General features: G+C 45.7%; 1 protein-coding gene and 1 long non-coding RNA gene across 3 annotated transcripts in view; one reads left to right on the top strand and one right to left on the bottom strand.

The window, feature by feature from the left end:
* Window positions 1–1022: 1022 nt before the first annotated feature.
* LOC113610167 (L-threonine 3-dehydrogenase, mitochondrial) lies at window positions 1023–19521 on the bottom strand. 2 transcript variants are annotated; one of them, XM_027088036.1, is made up of 9 exons: window positions 19417–19521; window positions 10173–10370; window positions 8564–8606; window positions 7841–7911; window positions 6140–6289; window positions 5872–6044; window positions 4786–4876; window positions 2098–2367; window positions 1023–1527 (listed from the first exon to the last, which is right to left on the bottom strand). In XM_027088036.1, the coding sequence occupies exons 2-9, from the start codon at window positions 10354–10356 to the stop codon at window positions 1388–1390; spliced, it is 1122 nt and encodes a 373-aa protein (XP_026943837.1). In that variant the 5' UTR covers window positions 10357–10370; window positions 19417–19521; the 3' UTR covers window positions 1023–1387. The 2 variants fall into 2 exon arrangements, with proteins under 2 accessions (XP_026943837.1, XP_026943838.1); XM_027088037.1 differs by lacking the exon at window positions 19417–19521 and adding an exon at window positions 19228–19346 and having other exon boundaries at window positions 10173–10372.
* A 130-nt stretch (window positions 19522–19651) lies between these two features.
* The window catches only part of LOC113610169 (uncharacterized), a 117793-nt gene continuing 117579 nt past the window's right edge, over window positions 19652–19865 (top strand). Inside the window, exon 1 of the long non-coding RNA XR_003428982.1 lies at window positions 19652–19826. This is a non-coding gene — a long non-coding RNA (uncharacterized LOC113610169). The remainder of the gene's footprint in view (window positions 19827–19865) is intronic.

The raw sequence follows: 19865 nt of genomic DNA, 5'->3' as shown, positions 1-19865 counted from the left end.
AAGGAAGCTCTCTTTAGAGAATCGTGTTTGGGATTGGTCTAAATTAGGGGGCCGAAGCTGGAAGAGAATAACCAGTGGTCCTTCGAGATTCCCATCTCTATCAATTGAATCCACCTGAAGGGGTACAGCCCAGAAACCTGTATATTTAGACAAGCTCCTCCGGAGGCTGACATGGCAGGTAAGGGATCACAGTCCCGGTCACCACCCCTCAGCTCACCAACAGGAAGGCAATTAAAGTAAGAGGTGCTCCCCTTTACTAGTTAGATCATCTCTTTTCTTTCTTTTCTTTTTTAAAAATTTTATTTATTTATTTTTTGGCCACGCTGTGTGGCATATGGGATCTTAGTTTCCTGACCAGGGATTGAACCCGCGCCCCCTGCATTGGGAGCGTGGAGTCATAACTACTGGACCGCCGGGGAAGTCCCCTAGATCATCTCTTGATATTCTTAGTTTCCTACCAGTATATCTTCTTACAGACACATAAATTAGAACTGATCATTTTTGACACATTAAAAATCTCTTGAACAGGGACTTCCCTGGTGGTGCAGTGGTTAAGAATCTGCCTGCCAGTGTAGGGGACACGGGTTTGAGCCCTGGTCCGGAAGATCCCACACGCCGCGGAGCAACTAAGCCCGTGTGCCACAACTACTGAGCCTGCGCTCTAGAGCCCGCGAGCCACAACTACTGAGCCCATGCACCTAGAGCCTGTGCTGTGCAACAAGAGAAGCCACCGCAAGGAGAAGGCTGTGCACCGCAACGAAGAGTAGCCCCCGCTCACCGCAACTAGAGAAAGCCCGCACGCGGCGACGAAGACCCAACACAGCCAAAAATCAATCAATCAATCAATCAACAATCAATCAAAATCAAAATCTCTTGAATGTTGTGAACATGGGATTAATACATCAGGCATTTTTTATGTTCTGATGGGATAGCAAAGAATTCTTTTAAAATGGGAGATTATCTTTGATAGTCTTTAAAATGTAATCTTCGGTCTTAGTCAAGAGAATAATGGAGTCTTAGATGCGATATTTAAGTTTAATTTAATACAAACATCACATACTTGGACCTTCTCGGAAATGGTTCCTTCATCTTAACTAAGGAAATGGAAAACTATTATGACTTAAGTGTTCATTCTGTGATTTGTGTGTTTGGACAAGTTTAGGCAGATAGCAAAGGCTCCAGAGGTCCTGCCACCAAACCTACAGCATTGAGAAAACGCTAAAGCCAAGTCAATCCTCCATCTGGCTGTTCCACATGAGCTGCGAAAACAGTCCAGTTAGTCCTTCAACTCCACATCATCTAGATTCCTCGGGGTCTGGAATCTCGGGGTTATTTTGACTTTCCCTGGACAGCCGCCCAGGACTCACGAGCTCTTCCTCCGGCCCCTTCAGTTAGCCTGGGCAACTCTGCTCTCGGAACCGTGGAAGTTCAACATCGTCGTCACCAGCTCCGGGAGGTCAAAATCGTGCTTCCACCCCCAGTCCTTCCGGGCGTTGCTATCATCAAAGTTCATTGGCCAACTATCGGCTAGGACAAGATATGGAAGAGGAGCTTAAGTTATTCAGGCTCTAGATTTGCAAAAAGGTCTAGAACATTTTAAATAAAGGATTATCATCCACGAAAGAAACGTCCTATTTGAAATCCCCCCTTGAGCAGAGCAGAGCAGCTATTATGGGCACACACACAGTCACCTTCTTAGATTAGAAGTCTGTCACCTCGGAGGAAAGTCTCATGCAGACCTGTAAGGTGGGGCTGCTGTGCTCAGATGACACTCACACAGGGGCACAGTCACAGCCTTTGAGAACCCAGGGCTGCTCTCCTACTACACCTGCTGGTTTTACGTTTAAACTGGCAAATGGTGAAGGGAGAACAAGCTGTTTATTTGGACGGTTCTAGTTCACCCACTTTAGACATCATTTCCCAAAACCGCAGCATCTGCTGGCTCTGGTGCAACAGCAGCTCCTTCTCCAGAAGGTGTCGGGCCCCTTGGGAAGGTGCTGAGCTCTCCTTATCTTCCTCCGTTTATGTTCTCAAGGACTCGTGGGGCGGCCTGAAGCTTAATTTTGGCTTTGAGGGGTTCTGCAATGGTGTACCAACCTATGGCCTGTCGGACGGGATCCACGTTGTAGGTGATCTGGAATTCTGGAACGTGCTTGAGAATCTCCTGGGCCAGCTCCGTGGGGGTGAAGCTCATGGCATTGACATTGTAAGTCCTCATGGCGAGGGACTCTGCTGGGGCCTCCATGACCTCCAGGGTGGCCCGGAGGCAGTCATCAATGTACATCATCGGAAGTCTAGTGCTGGGTTTCAGGTTGCACTCAAATCTGCCATTCTTGACGGCATCATGGAAAATCTGGACTGCGTAGTCTGAAAGAGAATCTGGTCTGTGGGTCTTCTCATAACAAAATGGTGAGTGAACCTCTTGCATTAAGGCAGTGGTTCTCAGACGTCTTAGTCTCAGGACCCCTTTATGTGCTTAAAAAGCACTGAGGATCCCCAAAGAGGTTCTATTAAGGTGAGCTGTAGCAACAGCTACTATATCACAAATCAACTGAGAATTAAAAAAAAAAGTCTGCATTTTAAAATGACAATAATAAACCCACACATTCACATGTATAATATTTTATGTGAAAAAGAACGCATTTTCCAAACAAGAGAAAATTTAGTGAGAAGAACAGCGTGTTTTACATTTTGAAAACCTCTCTACTGTCTTAATGGGCGACAGCGGGAATCTCTGCTTCTGTGTTCGGTCCACTGCGCTACACACAACATGTAGCCTCTGAAAAACTCCACGGTGTACTTGTAAAGGAGAGTGAAAAGGGCAATAACATCTTAGTACTGATAGGAAAATTATTTTGACCTCCTGGACCCCTTGAAAGGGTCTCAAGGATTCCTAGGGGTTCCTAGTGCACACTTGGAGATGCACCACATTAAGGCAAAATTTTTTAAAGTAACCAAAACCAAAGGCACTTTTAAAATCCCTCAAATTTTAATTGAAGATATTCAAAGAAATGGGAAGATATCCCATGCTCTTGGACTGGAAGAATTAGTATTGTTAAAATGGACATACACCCAAAGCTCTCTACAGACTTACTGCGATCCCTATCAAATTACCCATGACACTTTTCACAGAACTAGAAGAAATAATCCTAAAAGTTATATGGAGCCACAAGAGACTCAGAATTGCCAAAGTGACCCCGAGGAAAAAGAACGAAGCTGGAGGCACGACCCTCTCGGACTTCAGACAATACTACAAATCTACAGTAAAAACCCCTTGGATTTTGTCAAGTATCTTTTACACTGTATCTCAGAAGCCCTCATATGGGAGGGATCTCTAATGTGGGAGTTACTGAATATAACACATGCTCAAGTCCAAAATGATAACAACAACAGTGTGGAAACGGTAGGGAGGGTCCTCAAAAAAACTAAAAATAGAACCACCATATGACCTGGGTACATATTCGAAGAAAATAAAAACACCAATTCGAAAAGATACACGCAGCCCAATGTCCCTTGCGGCACTATTTACAATAGCCAAGACATGGAAGCAACCTAAGTGTCCATCGACAGATGAATGGATAAAGAAGATGTGACACAACGTATATATATATATATATATATATATATATATATATATATATATATGTACACACACACACACACACAATGAAATACTCATAAAAAAGAATGAAAATTTGCCATATGCAACAACATGGATGAACTTGGAAGGTATTTTGCTTAGTGAAATAAGTCAGAGAAAAACAAATAAATGATATCACTTATATGTGGGATCTAAAAAATAAACAGACTAGTGAATACAACAGAAAAGAAACAGACTCCCAGACATAGAGAACAGACTAGTGGTTACCATTAGGGAGAGGGAAGTGGGGAGGGGCAAGATAGGGGTAGCGGATTAAGAGGTACAAACTACTATGCAGAAACCAAATAAGCTACAAGGATACATTTTACAGACAAGGGAATCTAGCCAATATTTTATAACTATAAATGGAATACAACCTTTAAAAACCGTGAATCACTATGTTGTACACCTGAAACGTATACAATATCGTAAATTCACTATTCCTCGGTAAAAGAAAAAAGAAAAAAATGAAGTTAAGCAGGCCTGGTGCTCCAGTCACCAATGAATAATACAGGCTCCTAAACAGACAGGTAACCGACGGCACTAGAGATGAGCAGTAACCCACTCTCATTTGGGGGCAAGCTTTTCTGAAATAAACGCTAAGACAATTTGGATAAACAGCAATAGACACGATGACAAGAGCGGCGGGAGCAATGCTTATGTTCTTTCTGAAGATGCAGAGTCCATTTTAATAGAACTCTCTGTATGAAGAAACAAAGGTAGATTCAAAGATTCAAAGGCTTTTCTTTTCTGGCCGCACCACGCAGCTTGTGGGATCTTAGTTCCCCGACCAGGGATTGAACCCAGGCCCACAGCAGCGAAAGCGTCGAGCTCTAACCACTGGACCGCCGGGGAATTCCCAAGAGGTGATTTCTCATTTGGTGTCTTCCTACACTGTGGGTAACAAACTCGAATGTCAGTTTGACTCCGGCACTGTGCGTGGCCAATCCCACTGGACTTACAGCATCGGCATGAGTTTAAGTTTAAGTCAGTAGGGTTCAATGAGCTTCTCAGATGCACTTCCCAGAAAGGATGCAAAAACTCCGGTCAGCATACGACTAAAAAGACAACAGATCCATCTCCACTTTGCCCGGCCATTAGAAAGCTTATCTTATGTGAAAAAAGAAATCGAAAATAACACTTACCAGTCGTTCCTCCTCCAGGCTGGGAGTCAGCAGAAATGATTCCAGGATATCTCAGGCATCGGAAATCTAACCCATACCGGTAATAATAATACTACAAAAAAGAGAAAACTTACTTTAAAAAGAATCTTTTAAATCAGGTAGAGCAATGCAAAGAAATAACAGCTGTCTCCTGAAACTTCATCCCATACAGTCATATTAAAATCCTCGTAGAACTTCCCTGGGGGTCCAGTGGTTAAGACTCTGTGCTCCCAATGCAGGGGGCACAGTTTCAATCCCTGGTCAGGGAACTAGATCCCACATGCTGCAACCAAAAAAAAAAAAAAGAAAAGAAAATGATCCCGCATGTTGCAATGAAGATCCCGCGCAGCCAAATAAATATTTTTTAAGTGAAAAAAATAAATAAATAAAAATAAATCCTCCTCAAGGAAATGAAGGCTCTAGAATTGCTAACAGTCACTCATTTTTCTTTAACAAATAACCCTGAAGTTTTTATCTTCAAAGAATCGTCATTCTGCTGATAACATCACTAGATAACACTGTAAATAACAGATCAGCCGAGAGTAAGGATTTCCAGCCTTTCTTTGGAAGGGAGACCCTGCACACAGTCCTGAACAAACCTCCACAAGCCTGTCCTGTGGTGCAGTGCGGGGAGGAGTACAGGGAAAGATGGTAACTGTGATATATTAGATGAAGGATCAGAAACCGGCTAAAATGTGCTATAGAGTTATAAAGACAAAAGCGTATTAAAAAATAAAACCAAAAAGATGTCTGAGGTTATTTTAAAATTACCTCTGATAACTACCAATATTGGGAACCTGAAAGAACAGTGCAGTACAAATAAGATGGGCAGCAAACGAAAGACGGGGTGCCGTTCGAGGGGCGTGTACGAAGTGTTGTGTTAGCACAGGACTGAGGATTCCTCTGGAGCTGTCGGTACTGACCACTTGGCAAACGCACTCAGTCCCCGAGCATTTCTGGGGGCAGAGATTAAGGGAGGGAGAGAGTCCCCTCCAAGGATGAACCAGCAGGTGTTTGAGGCAGAAATAGAAAAGGAAACACTGCGTCATCTTGCCAAGTGATGCTTACCTCGCCCATGAGCTCCGCGTGGACCTTGGACACCCCGTAGATAGTCCTGGGTCTCTGGATACAGAGATCGGGGGTTGGGTTCCGCGGAGAAGTAGGTCCAAATGCCCCGATGGTGCTTGGCACAAACAATCGCAGACCGTGCTCCTTGGCAACGTCCAGGACGTTGTGCAGTCCTGAAACAAGCAGATGTCGTAAACTGGGAAACCTCTTCCCAAAGAACTGGGAAATCTGGCAGACGGGTCATCTGGGGCAAGACCCAGAGACTCACCAGTGATGTTCACAGCTCTGGCCAGGGACACGTTTGCTTCTCCCACTGCACTGAGCAGAGCGCTGTAATGAAACAGCCAGGTGACACGGTTGTTCACCACGATCTCCCGCAGATTCTTGTAATCCAGGATGTCGGAATAAATAAACGGGCCTGCAAGGAGCAGTGAAACCAGGAAGTAAAAGAGTTCCGGGCTTGAAAAGCTCAACAGATCTTTTCCCCTCCCCCGCTGACTTTGAATTCCACTGGTACCGACTTGATAACAACTTGGACACTCCCCAGCATTTTCCTTACGGAGAATAACAAATCCCAGCCACCCCACGGCTAACAGCAGCTAATGCTTATACAGGACACACACCTGCTGGGCGCTGTTCTAAGGGCTTTCTGTATGTTTAACTCTCACAGTCTTCGAGGCGGATATTTTGTTGATGAGGAAACTGGGGCATAGAGAGGTTAAGTAGCTTGCCAGTATCAAACAGAATAAAATTAAGAACTGGAGTAATGACCAGGCAACTGGCTTGAGTTGCCAAACCTATAGGCACACAGAGATTTCACCCTGCTTAAAAGTTGCATAGGGCTTCCCTGGTGGCGCAGTGGTTGAGAATCTGCCTGCCAATGCAGGGGACACAGGTTCGAGCCCTGGTGTGGGAAGATCCCACATGCTGCGGAGCAACTAGGCCCGTGAGCCACAACTACTGAGCCTGTGCGTCTGGAGCCTGTGCTCCCCAACGAGAGGCCGCGACAGTGAGAGGCCCGCGCACTGCGATGAAGTGTGGCCCCCACTTGCCACAACTAGAGAAAGCCCTCGCACAAAAACGAAGACCCAACACAGCAAAAATGAATAAATAGTGTTCCCTTGTAAAAAAAAAAAAAAAAAAGTTGCATAGTTTAGGACTTCCCTGGTGGTCCAGTGGTTAAGACTCTGCGCTTCCAGTGCAGGGGGCACGGGTTCAATCCCTGGTTGGGGAAGATCCGCATGCCGCGTGATGCAGAAAAAAAAAAAAAAAAATGTTGCATATTTTAAAGGAATAGAGAAATGGGTTTACAAAAACAAAAAACCCACCATGGTATAAAAGAACTGTAAATTAAGAGTTCGCCACACCTGGTTAGGCTAGAGGCAGAGCCGATTTTTTATGCCAATTTCCCCCACTTTCAGCAAATTACCGCTCTTCCCCATGGTAAACAGCAAAAGGCTGACACAGAACCAGGAAGGACTGGAATTATGAAAACATCTTGGAGGTGTAGACAACCTGACTAGAGGAGCCTGGGGTCTGTGTGTGTGCACAGTAGTTAAGAACAAGTTCACGTTGAAACATGAGGATTAATTTCTCCAAAATTTAAAGTTCCTTTTCCTCATTTCAGAACCTGATTTTTGTCTGCTTTCTCTCCGAGCTAAGTTCACTGAAAACTCTGAAAGACAGGAATCAGTTTTATCCCACAGATACTGCTCCAAATAATATCCAAAGATACTATTCCACAACTTCATGTCAAGGTCTGAAGAACTCTCCTGTCCTTGGATCCCTTGAACAAGCAGTAGCTGTACCGTAGGCTTTTTACAGAACTAATGAGGACAAAACCATGAAACATTTTTAAGCGGCACAGGTGTGCCTCAAATACTCCTCTTTCTTTAATTCACAAGCCTGGTTATGAGCGGTGACATCGATTCTGGGAGCTGCCTCTCTACCTGCTCTGTGAGCCTCTTACCACTAAGGAAGACGTGCTCAGGGGGCTTCCGAATGTCAGACAGAATCACGTTGTCCTTCCCAAATCGTTTCCTAAAGGGAAAATCAAACACACGAGTTGGTACACGGAGGACATAACAGGTCCTATGAAAACAGTCTTTCCAACAGGAACTGTCATGTCCCGTCAGCCTCCAAATCCCTCCTCTTCACACCCTTCTTCCCTCTTGTCCTCAACTCACAGCCCTGCAGTTGCAGACACACTCAGGGCTGTACCTCCTGCTTCTACCTCAGCCCATTATCATCCCGGTATCTGTCACCAATTTCTTCCCAGTGCCCCTGAGTTTTTCCCTTTGCCTCCCCGTTCTTCTCTCCTCTTATCCTTTTATCCCACTCTCCAAATCCCACACTGTTCCTTTTAGTTTCTACACATACAATACTTCCCTCTGCCCCCAAACATCTGAAAACCAAGTGATTTACTGAGAGGCAGGTCTTACTTTGCCTAACCTAGGAAAGGCAGAGGGCGAAGGACCAGCTTGGGGGCTGCTGAGTCGAGGACCTGAAACATTGTCTGTGATATGAAGAGGCACAATGAAATGCATTCCAAACGGTCATTTACATACGATATCTTAACGTACGCAAGAGGGGAGAGAAGCAAGAGGGGAGAGAAAAGATTCAATGGTTACATGGGGCCAAAGACAAGCCCTGAAAAGCTCAGAATTTAAATGGAAACTTTGCGAGCTCTTACCTCAAAAAGCTAGCAAGCCCCACTCCAAGCTGGCCAAGACCCCCTGGATAAAGAAGAAAAAAGTGAATCTTTAATCTAAATCTAACCAATTCAATTATTCCCAGTATGTAATAATAGAAGAAAACTCTACTGGCACTCTTAGCTAACTAGGTAAAGCCCCAGGTTGGCCTGATAGAACGGAATTACCTCCTCGGAGCTATGACAGAGATCGGGTACCGGTAAGATTAGTTCCAGAGACAAAAGTGCTCTCCAGCACAGAGGGGCTGAGGGGAAGCCAGGGTACAGGTAAGAAGAGCAGGGCCTTCCTGACCTCCTGGTCAGGAAATCACTACGAGCTTCGCCTTTGTTATTTGATGGGCTGTGAAAATTATCTGCTACGGGTACCAGAACACTCAAAGCTAGATATAATAGTTTGATATCAACCTCTGCTGAGATTATGCAGAGCACCCTCCTTCCATTAGACCTGGAGAGGAACAGGAAGGGAGAAAGAAAGAAGGGACAAACCAAGAAGTCACCTGAAAAAAGGGGCAGAAATCTGGATGGGCAAGGAGCTGCTCAGAACATTAAAGATGAGTATTACAGCATCTTAATTTGGACGCTTACAAATGCCATTGATGGAAATGGGAGAGCTAGGGGTCTGGGAACACATTCAGGGGAATACAACCCTAGATTCCATTTGGGAGAAAGTAAGAGGCAGGAAGATATGGACAGTGGGATTTCCTGTAAGCGTGTGTTAACATGGGACTGAAACCAGCCCACTGACGGTAACACTGGGCCCTGGAAGATGCTTTGTTGGTGCAGGGAGGAGGGAATCAAACACACAGACAAGAAGCTGGGAGAGCCAGTGGGGAAATGCAGAGGGAACTGGCCTCACCGGAAACCCAGTTACAGCAGGAGAGGAAGAGGAGGTGCCAGTGAAAGAAACACACACACACTGAGGAATGTAAGAAGGATAAGGACGTGAGGCCAAGGGATGAAACTCTGGCAAACAGAGGACAATAAAACACGTCAGTCAAATCAGAGGGGGGCTTGAGTCAGCTGGAAGGACTTGCAGACAGATGGTCAAGTTTGCAGTGAGCAGATACAGAACCAGGTGTTGGGTGGCTACGAGGGGAGAGGGGTCAGCGGGCCAGTCCGTGGACAGTAAGCCGCAAGTGTCACGAGGTGATGGTGAGGCGTTCCTCAGGCCCTGGGCAGGCCCTGGCTATCCCTTCCATACACATGTGCAGGAACTGCCTGGCCTGAGAAGCCTGGCCAAGGAAAGAGGCGCCTGATTCCAGAGGCCACGTTCTACCCACACACCTTGGCTCCCAGGCCCTTCCTCGCAGGAAAGGGGAACTGAGTCGCACAGCAGCTTTTTGGGCCTCTTCAGGTTCCCAGATCCTCCCTTCAGACAATAAAAGATTTGGGCAGGGAAACCAAGCCCTGGCAACAGCGGCAAAATAAGGACAGGGGACTTGTGCTATTTCGGAGGGAGCCAGGAGTGGAAAAGGGAGTTTCTGATTAATAAGTGTTACCTGGCGGCATGTTAGACATTCCAATAATAAATACACCGGCACACAAAGAAAATAACAAAGCCACAAATGTGGAAAAAAGAAAAAAACCCAACCTGTAATTAAGACGCGCGGTTGGTCTGCTTCAGAGAACGAGGTAGAGTGGTAGTTGGCATCCGCTGGAATCTGCTGAGGGGAGGTGCCCAGAAACCGGCTGGGCAGGACAGGAGCCTGGCAGCCACAGGCCGGTCTCTGTAGCATCCGGCTGGCAACCCGCCGCAGCATCCAAACGACTGGCATGATCTCTGCAGACACTGCAACACGAAAGGAGCAGAGTTGAGAAAAGATACATGCACCCCCCGCAATGTTCACTGCAGCGCTATTTATACTAGGCAAGACATGGAACCTAAGAGTCCACCAACAGATGGATATGGATAAAGAAGATGTGTGTGTGTGTACACACACACACACACACACACACACACACACACACACACACACACACACACACACTGGAATATTACTCAACCATCAAAAAGAATGAAATAATGCCATTTGCAGCAACATGGATGGACCTAGAGATTATCATACTAAGTGAAGTAAGCTAGACAAAGACAAATACCACATATCATTTATATGTGGAATCTAAAATACGATACTAATCAACATATCTACGAAACAAAACAGACTCACAGATATAGAGAACAGACTTGTATCGATAGTTGCCAAGGGGGGAGGCTGGGTGGGGGAGGGAAGGAATGGGAGTTTGGGATTAGCAGAGGCCAACTATTATATATAGAATGGATAGACAACAAGGTCCTACCGTATAGCACGGGGAACTATATTCACTATCCTGTGACCAATCATAATGGAAAAGAATATGAAAAAGAATATATACATATCTGTATAACTGAGTCACTTTGCTGTATAGCAGAAATTGACACAACACTGTAAATCAACTATATGTCAATAAAATTTAAAAAAACAAACAAAAGAAGCAGAGTTCAGTATGTCACTGCTTACCCTCCCGACCCCTCAAAACACAAACCCTTTAACCACAACTAACACTAAGATCGCCGGCTCACGAGCAAGGCCATGTTCTGGATTCATGAATCAAACTAGAGAGACTACTGATTGTGCAGACAGGGAGCCAGTCAAGAGCCCGCCCTGTGAGCCCAGCCCTGTGAAAAGGGGATAAACGTCACTGGTGCAAAGTGCAGGCAAACAAAGACTGGCCGAGATTTAGAACTGGAGCCGCACAGGGCTGACACCGACTGGGATCTAAAGTCACGGCGGAAGTTACTGCGTACAGAGCCGTCCACGCCAGGAACATCATGGATCCCGCAAAGGCCTCAGATCTTCACAACTGTAATCATTGAGGAGTGAACAGGTCCCCGATTAAATAACTCAGAGCCCTGTGACTCTCGTGCTAACTCAGATGTTATTGTTAGGATGAACCAGACTAGAAAAGCAAACAGTTAAGGTGAAAAGGCCCCCGGCAATACTGAGTAAGCTGTGACTAATTTCTGTTTCACTGCCAACTCTTTAGGAAGGATCATTTAGAAAAGCCATTTTCTCCTCTGTTCCCAGATCATGTATATTTCATTGCAGTCCAGCTCCCCTTCCTAGTCAGCTTTACCCAGGCAAGCATGTCACAAGAGCAGATCAGAGCTACTCAGTTCTAACAGCGACCTTCCTGCCCCCAGAGCTCAGGCCTTTGCACTCTGCACACTGCCCGTGGCCTCCACGTCCGTCAGCCATCAGATTTCCAACAGCACTGGCGGATGAGCCTTCAGAGCGGCCCCAGTGCCCAACCCCCTCACAAAGAAGTGGCCAGATCTCAACCATCTTCTATTTTGCATCATAAAACAAGAAAAAGTAAACCACACTTGGAGACATTTCCCATTTAGGGTCTGAACTTAGCCCCTCAACCCAGTGCCTTGAATAGGTAACAGTAATTCTAAGTTAAAACCGCCAGAGGTATCAGAAGCTTTCCTGCAATCCCTAAAATCCAGATTATACAAACAAAAGGGCAATACAATCTGCTGAAACCCTATGCTTGAACACCCTTTTGTGAGCCACAGAGGTCTTGTTCTTTAGGACACCGAAATAAGGCGGGGCAGAGCCCCGATGGCTTCTGTCGGGTCAGGGGCTTGGCCCATCAGATCCGCAGCCTGAGACGCAGCCCCGCCAAGGTCCTGAGGCCCTGCATCCCAGCTAACTTTCCAAACAAGCAGAAGACAACCTTCTGATGGTACATCTCCGGATTGGAAGGGAGGTCGCCATAGGAGAGACCCCAGCTTTTCTTCCATCATCCCTTCAAACCATCTTTGCAGCCACTGCTGACACCCGAGACCAGGTAAGAACTTTGATTCTTAAAGTCACTTATTTCAGCAAGTTCACGAGGATGGCGAGGAAGCCAAGAAGCAGCCAGATTTACCAGAACATCTGAAACTCAAAGACAATTCTCAGTTCCCAGAAGCAAAGTAGTGATGGCCACAGGTGAAGAAGTTCGGTTTTTTTTTCTTTTTTTTTCTTTTAAAGGTTGAAGACACTGGAGTCTGGGAAAAGGTAAACCCTGAAGACATGAAACAGGGATGTGAAATACGTACGACTCAGTTCATCTTCTCTTTCCCCAGAAGGGGAAAGCATGAAGGAGGCACAAATTCTTAATTGAATATAAAGTATTTTAGTTTAACAATGTGGACAATTCATGCTTGAGTTGGTTCTTATTCCACTACTATTACTAGCTAACATCTGATGTTCACGACAGGCCAGAGGCCTGTGAATGTCTTTCTGAATTACAGCATTTAACCATGGCAAGCACCACCCCTCTCAGGGAACCCAGTTCTTAACCGTCAAGCAGCTCTACTGTCCCTATAATGGGATTGCTTTGATTAACAATGCATGTACATTAAAAACAAACCCAAAAAACCCTCCAACCATCTACCGCATGTAGCTTTTTCAAGTCAAGATTATTATCTTGCCACTGCCAAACTCAATTTGATACTTTTAAGGCAGCAGCTCTCAAATTTTCTGGTCTCTGGACTCTTTTACACTCTTAAAAATTGGGGACTACAGAGAGCTTTTGTTTAAGTGGGGTCTATCTAACAATGTTTGCTGTAGTAGACAACAAAACTGAGAAACATTTAACCTATGAATGAGTTCATTTAAAACCAATAAACATGTTAAAATAAACATATTTTATGAAAATAACTGTATTTTCCAAAACAAAAAATTTACTGAGTGGCACTGTTTTACATTTACTTGTCTCTTTGATGTTTTCCTTCATAGAAAACAGCTGGATTCTCACATCTGCTTCTAACTCAATCTGTCTGCTGCTTTGATTGAAGTAAATGAAGAAAATCAAGACTCAAAGCAAAGCAGTGGGGAAAGGAAGCCGTATTTTGAAAGCCTTTTCAGATAATTCTGGATACTCATCTTGGATATCCAAAACTCAACACATGCTAGTTTCTTCAAGGTTAGTTGCAACGTAGAATCTGAAGCCATTATCAGTAAACTTTTGTACCTGCTACATTAAAACCCACTGGCATATCTAATGCTTTGAACACATCTTTTTTTTTAAAGATTTTTTTGATGTGGACCATTTTTAAAGTCTTTATTGAATTTGTTACAATATTGCTTCTGTTTTATGTTTTGGTTTTTTGGCTGCAAGACATGCAGGAATCTTAGCTCCCGGACCAGGGATTGAACCTGCACCCCCTTCACTGGAAGGCAAAGTCATAGCCACTGGTCCGCCAGGGAAATCCCTTGAACACATCTTTTACTCCTGCATGGTTTTGTAATTTCATACATTGTTTTTTGGAAAATATTGGTTCAGTAAGTTATGCAGAGCTTCCAACTGTTAACACACTTCACTGTACAATACCCAAAAGTCATACTGGTTGCTATCACTGATCTCATCAGAAAATTTCTAAGTATTGGGAAGCTGTCAAATTCACGGTAGTGGATACAACTTAACTTGCAACAAATACCTTGGCAGGATTGCTTGGTTCATTCTTTTAAGAAAATGTGTGCCGATTATCCAGGTATGAATAACCATCGTTTGTCAGTCATTCTTTCAAGCAAAAATGGTTCTCTATGAAAAACAGGGACCAGTTCAGCTCACAATTCAATCACACAAAACGCTTTCTCTCAAGACAACCATCATATTTCAATATGGAACAAGTACATCCACTTACCACATGACACGTTAAAAAGATGTCTCTAGGGTCAAGATTTAATAAAATCAGTCATTTCTACTGCTTCATAAAGGGCATTCTTAAGTAAAGCTTTCCATTTTTTAACTTTATTTTTCACTGGAAGTACATGGCAGTGAAGAATACCATGACTTCTAGTACCACTTAGTGCCACTGCCTTGATTCCTGCAAAGGCACCAGTACTTTTAGCAGGTGTGACTTGTGCACCGTCAGTGCAAATTCAACACAGTTGTTCCGGAATAAACCATGAAATTCAAAAAAGTTATTCCACACTGAATACTTTGGCACTATTTGTGTTTTCTGTCAAACGTTCACCAAAAAGATATTCTTTGATAATTGCTTTGGCGCTGATACCAGATAAATACAAACAAAATGGTAAGTGCAGCCATGACTACAAATTCTTCCATTTGTAAGGAAAAAATACCCTTCTCTGTCAAGATACCAAACTAGTCTTCATATTTGTAGCTAAATCTTTAATTTGACAAGTTACTGTATTATTAGAAAGTGGCAGTGCTATTATTTCTTTCAATGCTTTTTCATCCAAACAAGGTTTTATTGTGTGTTTCTCCAGCCACTGCAATTTGATAACCTATCTTAATAGCTTTTTCTTTTCTAGTTTGGAAAGCTGTACCAAATTTTTGGTTTTTAAAGAGCTCATCATATCTACATTTAATTCATTTGTTTTATTTTTCTTCAGATGATGAATGGTTGGTCTAAGAATAATGCTATTGCGACCAAAATACTATTCAAAAAAGTTCTGTGGCATCAGACACATATGGTAAATTTCTGACATCTGTAAAACTTGACGAAAGCCTTCATATTTTTATGTATTATTTAGTTCTGCACATTTATTTGGAGTAAATTCCTCTTTTCATGAGTCAGAGAACTCCGTTATGTTGTTGTTTCATTTTTTTTTCAGCATTTATACACATGGTACAGCTATGAGTTGAAAAAAATCGAGTGTTCTAATATCCCCCTTTTTAAACCATTGATCTATCCTTAAATATAAAAAAAATATAAATTAATATCCTTTTATGTTAGAATAAAATATTAAGTTCAAAAGAATTTTTATACCATTTAAAATTTTAGAAAAGTTTTAAAATCAAGACTATAAACTTTTTGTTCTTTTTCCATATACCCACAAGACTCAATTTAGGGGTTTCAAAGTAATGACTTATTAAAAGAAAACAGGCCCCAGAGATGACAGCAGCTATAACTGCAGGTAGCTAGTAAGAATGCAAAGAAGTACTAAGAACAGAGTTCATCTCTTAAAATGCACATATTTATACTCTAAGCCTACTATCCTTAGAAGATTCTAGAAACACAAGAGTACACAAGCACACATCTCATTAGCCATCAGAGGAAAAGCTCATCACAAGCCATTTGGCCTCTAGAAAACTCCACCATACACCTGAGAGAGAAAGAATGAAAAAGGCAGACAGTCTCTTGGTATTTTTTTTTAAATAACCTTGACCTCATGGACCCTACAGAGGTCTCAAGGAACCCCAGGGCTCCCCAGATCACACTTGAGAACAGCTGTTCTAAAGTAAAACTTGCTTTGCCAAGCTAGTTATTAAACTTATACAGGGGAACCGTCAAAGATGACTGAAGATCAGATGAGAGTCCATAGACCTTCTCCCCTAAGCACCTTGCTTACTTTGACTCCAAGGGATGAAAAAGAAACTGGCCAACAGACATTCCTCCTTAAATAATGGAGCGTCTCCCCGGCCCAAGCCTCAGTTACATGACTCTTCCCATCTCCCGGCATTTACCCTTTCTGCACTTACCAGAGCAGAACTCTAAGAAAGCAGTGGTGTCAGGAAGACAGTGGGGGTGATAGAGATACAGACTCAGAGCCCAACTGGCCTTGACTGCTTGGATGTGGGGCAACTTGTGAAGGAATGGAGGAGAATAACACAGCCTTCCAAGTTGTGCTGCTGTAAGCACGGGCTTTCTGGAGGAGCAGGTCAGGTAAGAAGACAAACGAGCTTGGTTTTGGACATGTTGGTTTTAGGTGCCAGGAGCCAGTATGGCTGCCTTTCCCATGGAGCTGTGAGTCCCACTGAGCAGTTCCTAGCAGTGCCCGATGCATGTCAGAACTCAACCACCATGTCAAACAGGTAGGCAGGAAGAAGAAACCAAGAAATAACAGGGGTTTGTCTACATCACAATAAACAGAATGTCCCCTGTTGTCAGAAAACATGACTTCTGTTTCCTGGGGAACAAAACCTGAATTCAATTGCGATTGCTCTGAAGACAGATACTTCTATTTCAGAAATATTCAAAGAAACTCCAATTTGAAATATTGAAAACCAACGAAATAGGCCCTTTCCCTGAGAATGCGCCATCAGTTTCCCTTAATATTCTTGCTATCTTGTGTTTTCCCCAGATTTCTAGCTTTAATCATCCTTAGCCACGGAGACAGTAAATAAAGATGTATTAACGTCTCCAGCACATTTAGCCTGAAGCTAAAAGCATCCAGCCTCCAACAGAGGAATGGAGAAAGAAAATGTGGTATATACAGACAATGGCATATTACTCAGACTTGAAATAGGAGATCCCGTCACATGCAGCAACATGGATGAACCTGGAGGACATTATGCTGAGTGAAATGAACTGGTCACAAAAGGCCAAATGTGGGCTTCCCTGGTGGCACCGTGGTTAAGAATCCACCTGCCAGTGCGGGGGACGTGCGTTCGACCCCTGGTCCGGGAAGATCCCACATGCTGCGGAGCAACTAAGCCCGTGCGCCACAACTACTGAGCCTGCGCTCTAGAGCCCGTGCTCCACAACTACTGAGCCCACGTGCCTAGAGCCCGTGCTCTGCAACAAGAGAAGCCACAGCAATGGGAAGCCCGCGCACCGCAACGGAGAGTAGCCCCCGCTCGCCGAAAGCTGCACGCAGCAACAAAGACCCAATGCAGCCAAAAATAAATAAATTTATATTTAAAAAGGCCAAATACAGTATGATTCCATTCACATGAGTTATACCAGTTATCTAAAGTAATCCAAAAAATCACAGAGGGCTTCCCTGGTGGCGCAGTGGTTTAAAATCTGCCTGCCAATGCAGGGGACACGGGTTCGAGCCCTGGTCCGGGAAGATCCCACATGCCGCGGAGCAACTAGGCCCGTGAGCCACAATTACTGAGCCTGCGCGTCTGGAGCCTGTGCTCTGCAGCAAGAGAGGCCGCGATAGTGAGAGGCCCGCGCACCGCGATGAAGGGTGGCCCCCACTTGCCGCAACTAGAGAAAGCCCTTGCACAGAAACGAAGACCCAACACAGCCATAAATAAATAAAATTAAATTAAAAAAAAAAATCACAGAAACAGGAAGTAGAAAGGTAGTTGCCAAGGGGTGGGAACAAGGGGGAGGGGATACGAGTATTCAATTAACAGGCATAGCTTCAGTTTTGCAGGATAAAAAAGTTCTAGAGATCCACTGTGAATATACCTGACGGTACTGAACTGTACTCTTAAAAATGGTTAAGATGGTAAATTTTGTGATGTAATTGAAGCCACAACTTAAATTTTTAAAAAATCCAGCCCCAAGAAATGGTCAGTGCATAAATATACTACTGAGGAGCTAGAAGATTCGCCCAGTGGAGATCAACGCCACCCCAGAGACCCATCAAACCCCCGTCCCGTCCAAACTCCCCAGCCCTTGTCTCACCGAACCCCCTAAATGGTTCTTTTCCCTGTGCTTATAAACCTGCTGAAACCTATTATTCTCCTCCAGCCTTTACCTTTCCTTCCCATCTCAAGGATCTCCAGAGAGTTCCCTGCCTCTCCAAGTGGGGCCTCTTACTCTGCATCCAGTGGAACTGCTTTCACCAAAGGTCAGTCACTGCCCAGTTGACAACTTCCTGGCCCCGGAGAAGTTGTTAATAACGCTTCTAAGGACTAATAACGCTTCTAAGACACATTTGCAAGGCAGTCTCCGCTTTACATCCTCCAGTTCATTAAATCATAAAAGCAAACGTGTCCTCTTCCTAGTAATGACCCAAGGAAAAATCAGGCACCTCAACTACTGAGCGCTGACGAAGCACCTGCTTTCCTGAACGCTTATTTAAGCCTCAGAGTAACTCTGAAGCTGGGATCTTTTCTCCATTTTGCAGAAGGAATTTTGACCCGCCCAAGGTCGGGCAGATACTAATTACCAAAAGGAGGGGTTGCAAACCAGGTCCGTTGAGTCTCAAACCCTCCTTCCATCACCCCCACTCTTCTCCCTCAAGAGAAGAGATAACATCAGGTACCTAAGAGAGAGGACAGAGGAAACATCCTCGTGGTGGCGCAGGGGGCACCTTCCCCGCCGCCCCTCCTCCCCTACAGCTCGGTTACTCCTCCTCACCGCTCCCCAGGAGGACAGCACCCTTGAGCCGAGGGCGTTCAAGGCCAGACACGGCCCTCCCTCGCCCGCCGTGCGAGCCTGCGTACACTACCTCGCCAAACCTCAGGTCTCCCCATCCTTAGAAAAGGGGAAAATGATCGGACCACCACATTAGACTGCTGGGAGGATTTAATAAAAGCAATTTAGAAAAGCACTTAGCAAACTGCTCAGTCAGTGTAGAGACTCCATCAACCAGCTGGTAAAGTCTAGACTTAAGGTGGGGTTGATCCGAAAGCCAGAAAGGGTCGGGGGAATAAATCCCGGAGCTCTCAGTGTGAGCTACATAGAGGGTTTTAGAGGGAGATCTGGCTTCGCGGAGCGGGCGCCCCCATACTCCCTATTACGCGCGCCGGCCCGGGAAAGGGAACCCAAGAAGACGCGGGGACTTGGGCCGCACGCGGGTCTCCGGCTTCCGCCTCCCTGCATGGCTGGATAAACCGGTTTTATGAGAACAGCCGCTCCCGCCCCTATTCTCTGGCAGGGTGTGCCCTTCAGAAAAGTAGGAAGGGCCGGGCCGCACCTGGCGACCCCAGCAGTGCCCCGGCCCTCCCCCGGCCTCCCAGCTCCGCGGCGACTGCTGGGGACCCCCGCTCGCGCTCGGGATCGCTGGGTCTCCAGTCCCGCGCCGCGTCACACCGATCGGGCCAGCGGGGGCCATGTGGTCAAGAGGACCTGCACAGTCAGCCTCGGTTCTGAAGAGGCTCAGCCCCCGGGGTCAGCCGCCGGGGAAGCATCCGGCCGCCTCCGCACTGACCTTCCGACGCAGCCGCCCAGAGATGCCGCGCTGCTGCGGCGCCGGAGCTGGAGCTGCAGCTGCACGTGGCCAGAAGTCCGGGAGCGCGGAACAGAAACTAGAGCTCAGCGCGCGCGGCGCCTTTATAGTCTCTGCCCACAATCCCGCCCCCTGGCGCACCAATCCCCTTCTTCGGTCCGGGCCGCCCTGGCTTGGGCGTCGGATCACCAAGTGGGAGGGCGTCGGTTGCCATGGTAACCCTCCCCGAGGGTCCCAGTAGTGTTCCTGGCGTCTCACGCCCCTCACGCGGGCTCCGCCTCCGACCCATTTCGGGAGAGCTCGCAGAAGGCTAGGGACGCGTTCGAGCCCAGCGTGCGGCGTCCCCGGCAGCGGCAGAGCCAGACCGCAGGTCTTCGCGTGGGACTGTCCAGGTGGGGACAGCTCAAGGGCCTCCCAACACAAGGGGCCCG

The sequence above is a fragment of the Aethalodelphis obliquidens genome, unplaced genomic scaffold (assembly GCF_003676395.1).
Source record: "Aethalodelphis obliquidens isolate GAN/ISIS:26980383/991018 unplaced genomic scaffold, ASM367639v1 scaffold61, whole genome shotgun sequence".
NCBI lineage: Eukaryota > Metazoa > Chordata > Mammalia > Artiodactyla > Delphinidae > Aethalodelphis > Aethalodelphis obliquidens.
Note: the sequence above shows the minus strand (reverse complement) of the source record. Positions and strands in the feature narration are given on the sequence as shown.

Bases quoted from the DNA above. Each gene is read 5' to 3' on its own strand.
- LOC113610167 (XM_027088036.1), bottom strand. From the start codon at position 10,356: ATGCCAGTCGTTTGGATGCTGCGGCGGGTTGCCAGCCGGATGCTACAG. The intron at 6,045-6,139 runs GTGAGTCTCTGG...TGCTTGTTTCAG, and splicing joins CAGAGCTGTGAACATCACTG to GACTGCACAACGTCCTGGAC. The intron at 2,368-4,785 runs GTAAGTGTTATT...ATTCTCTTTCAG, and splicing joins GCCTGGAGGAGGAACGACTG to ACTACGCAGTCCAGATTTTC.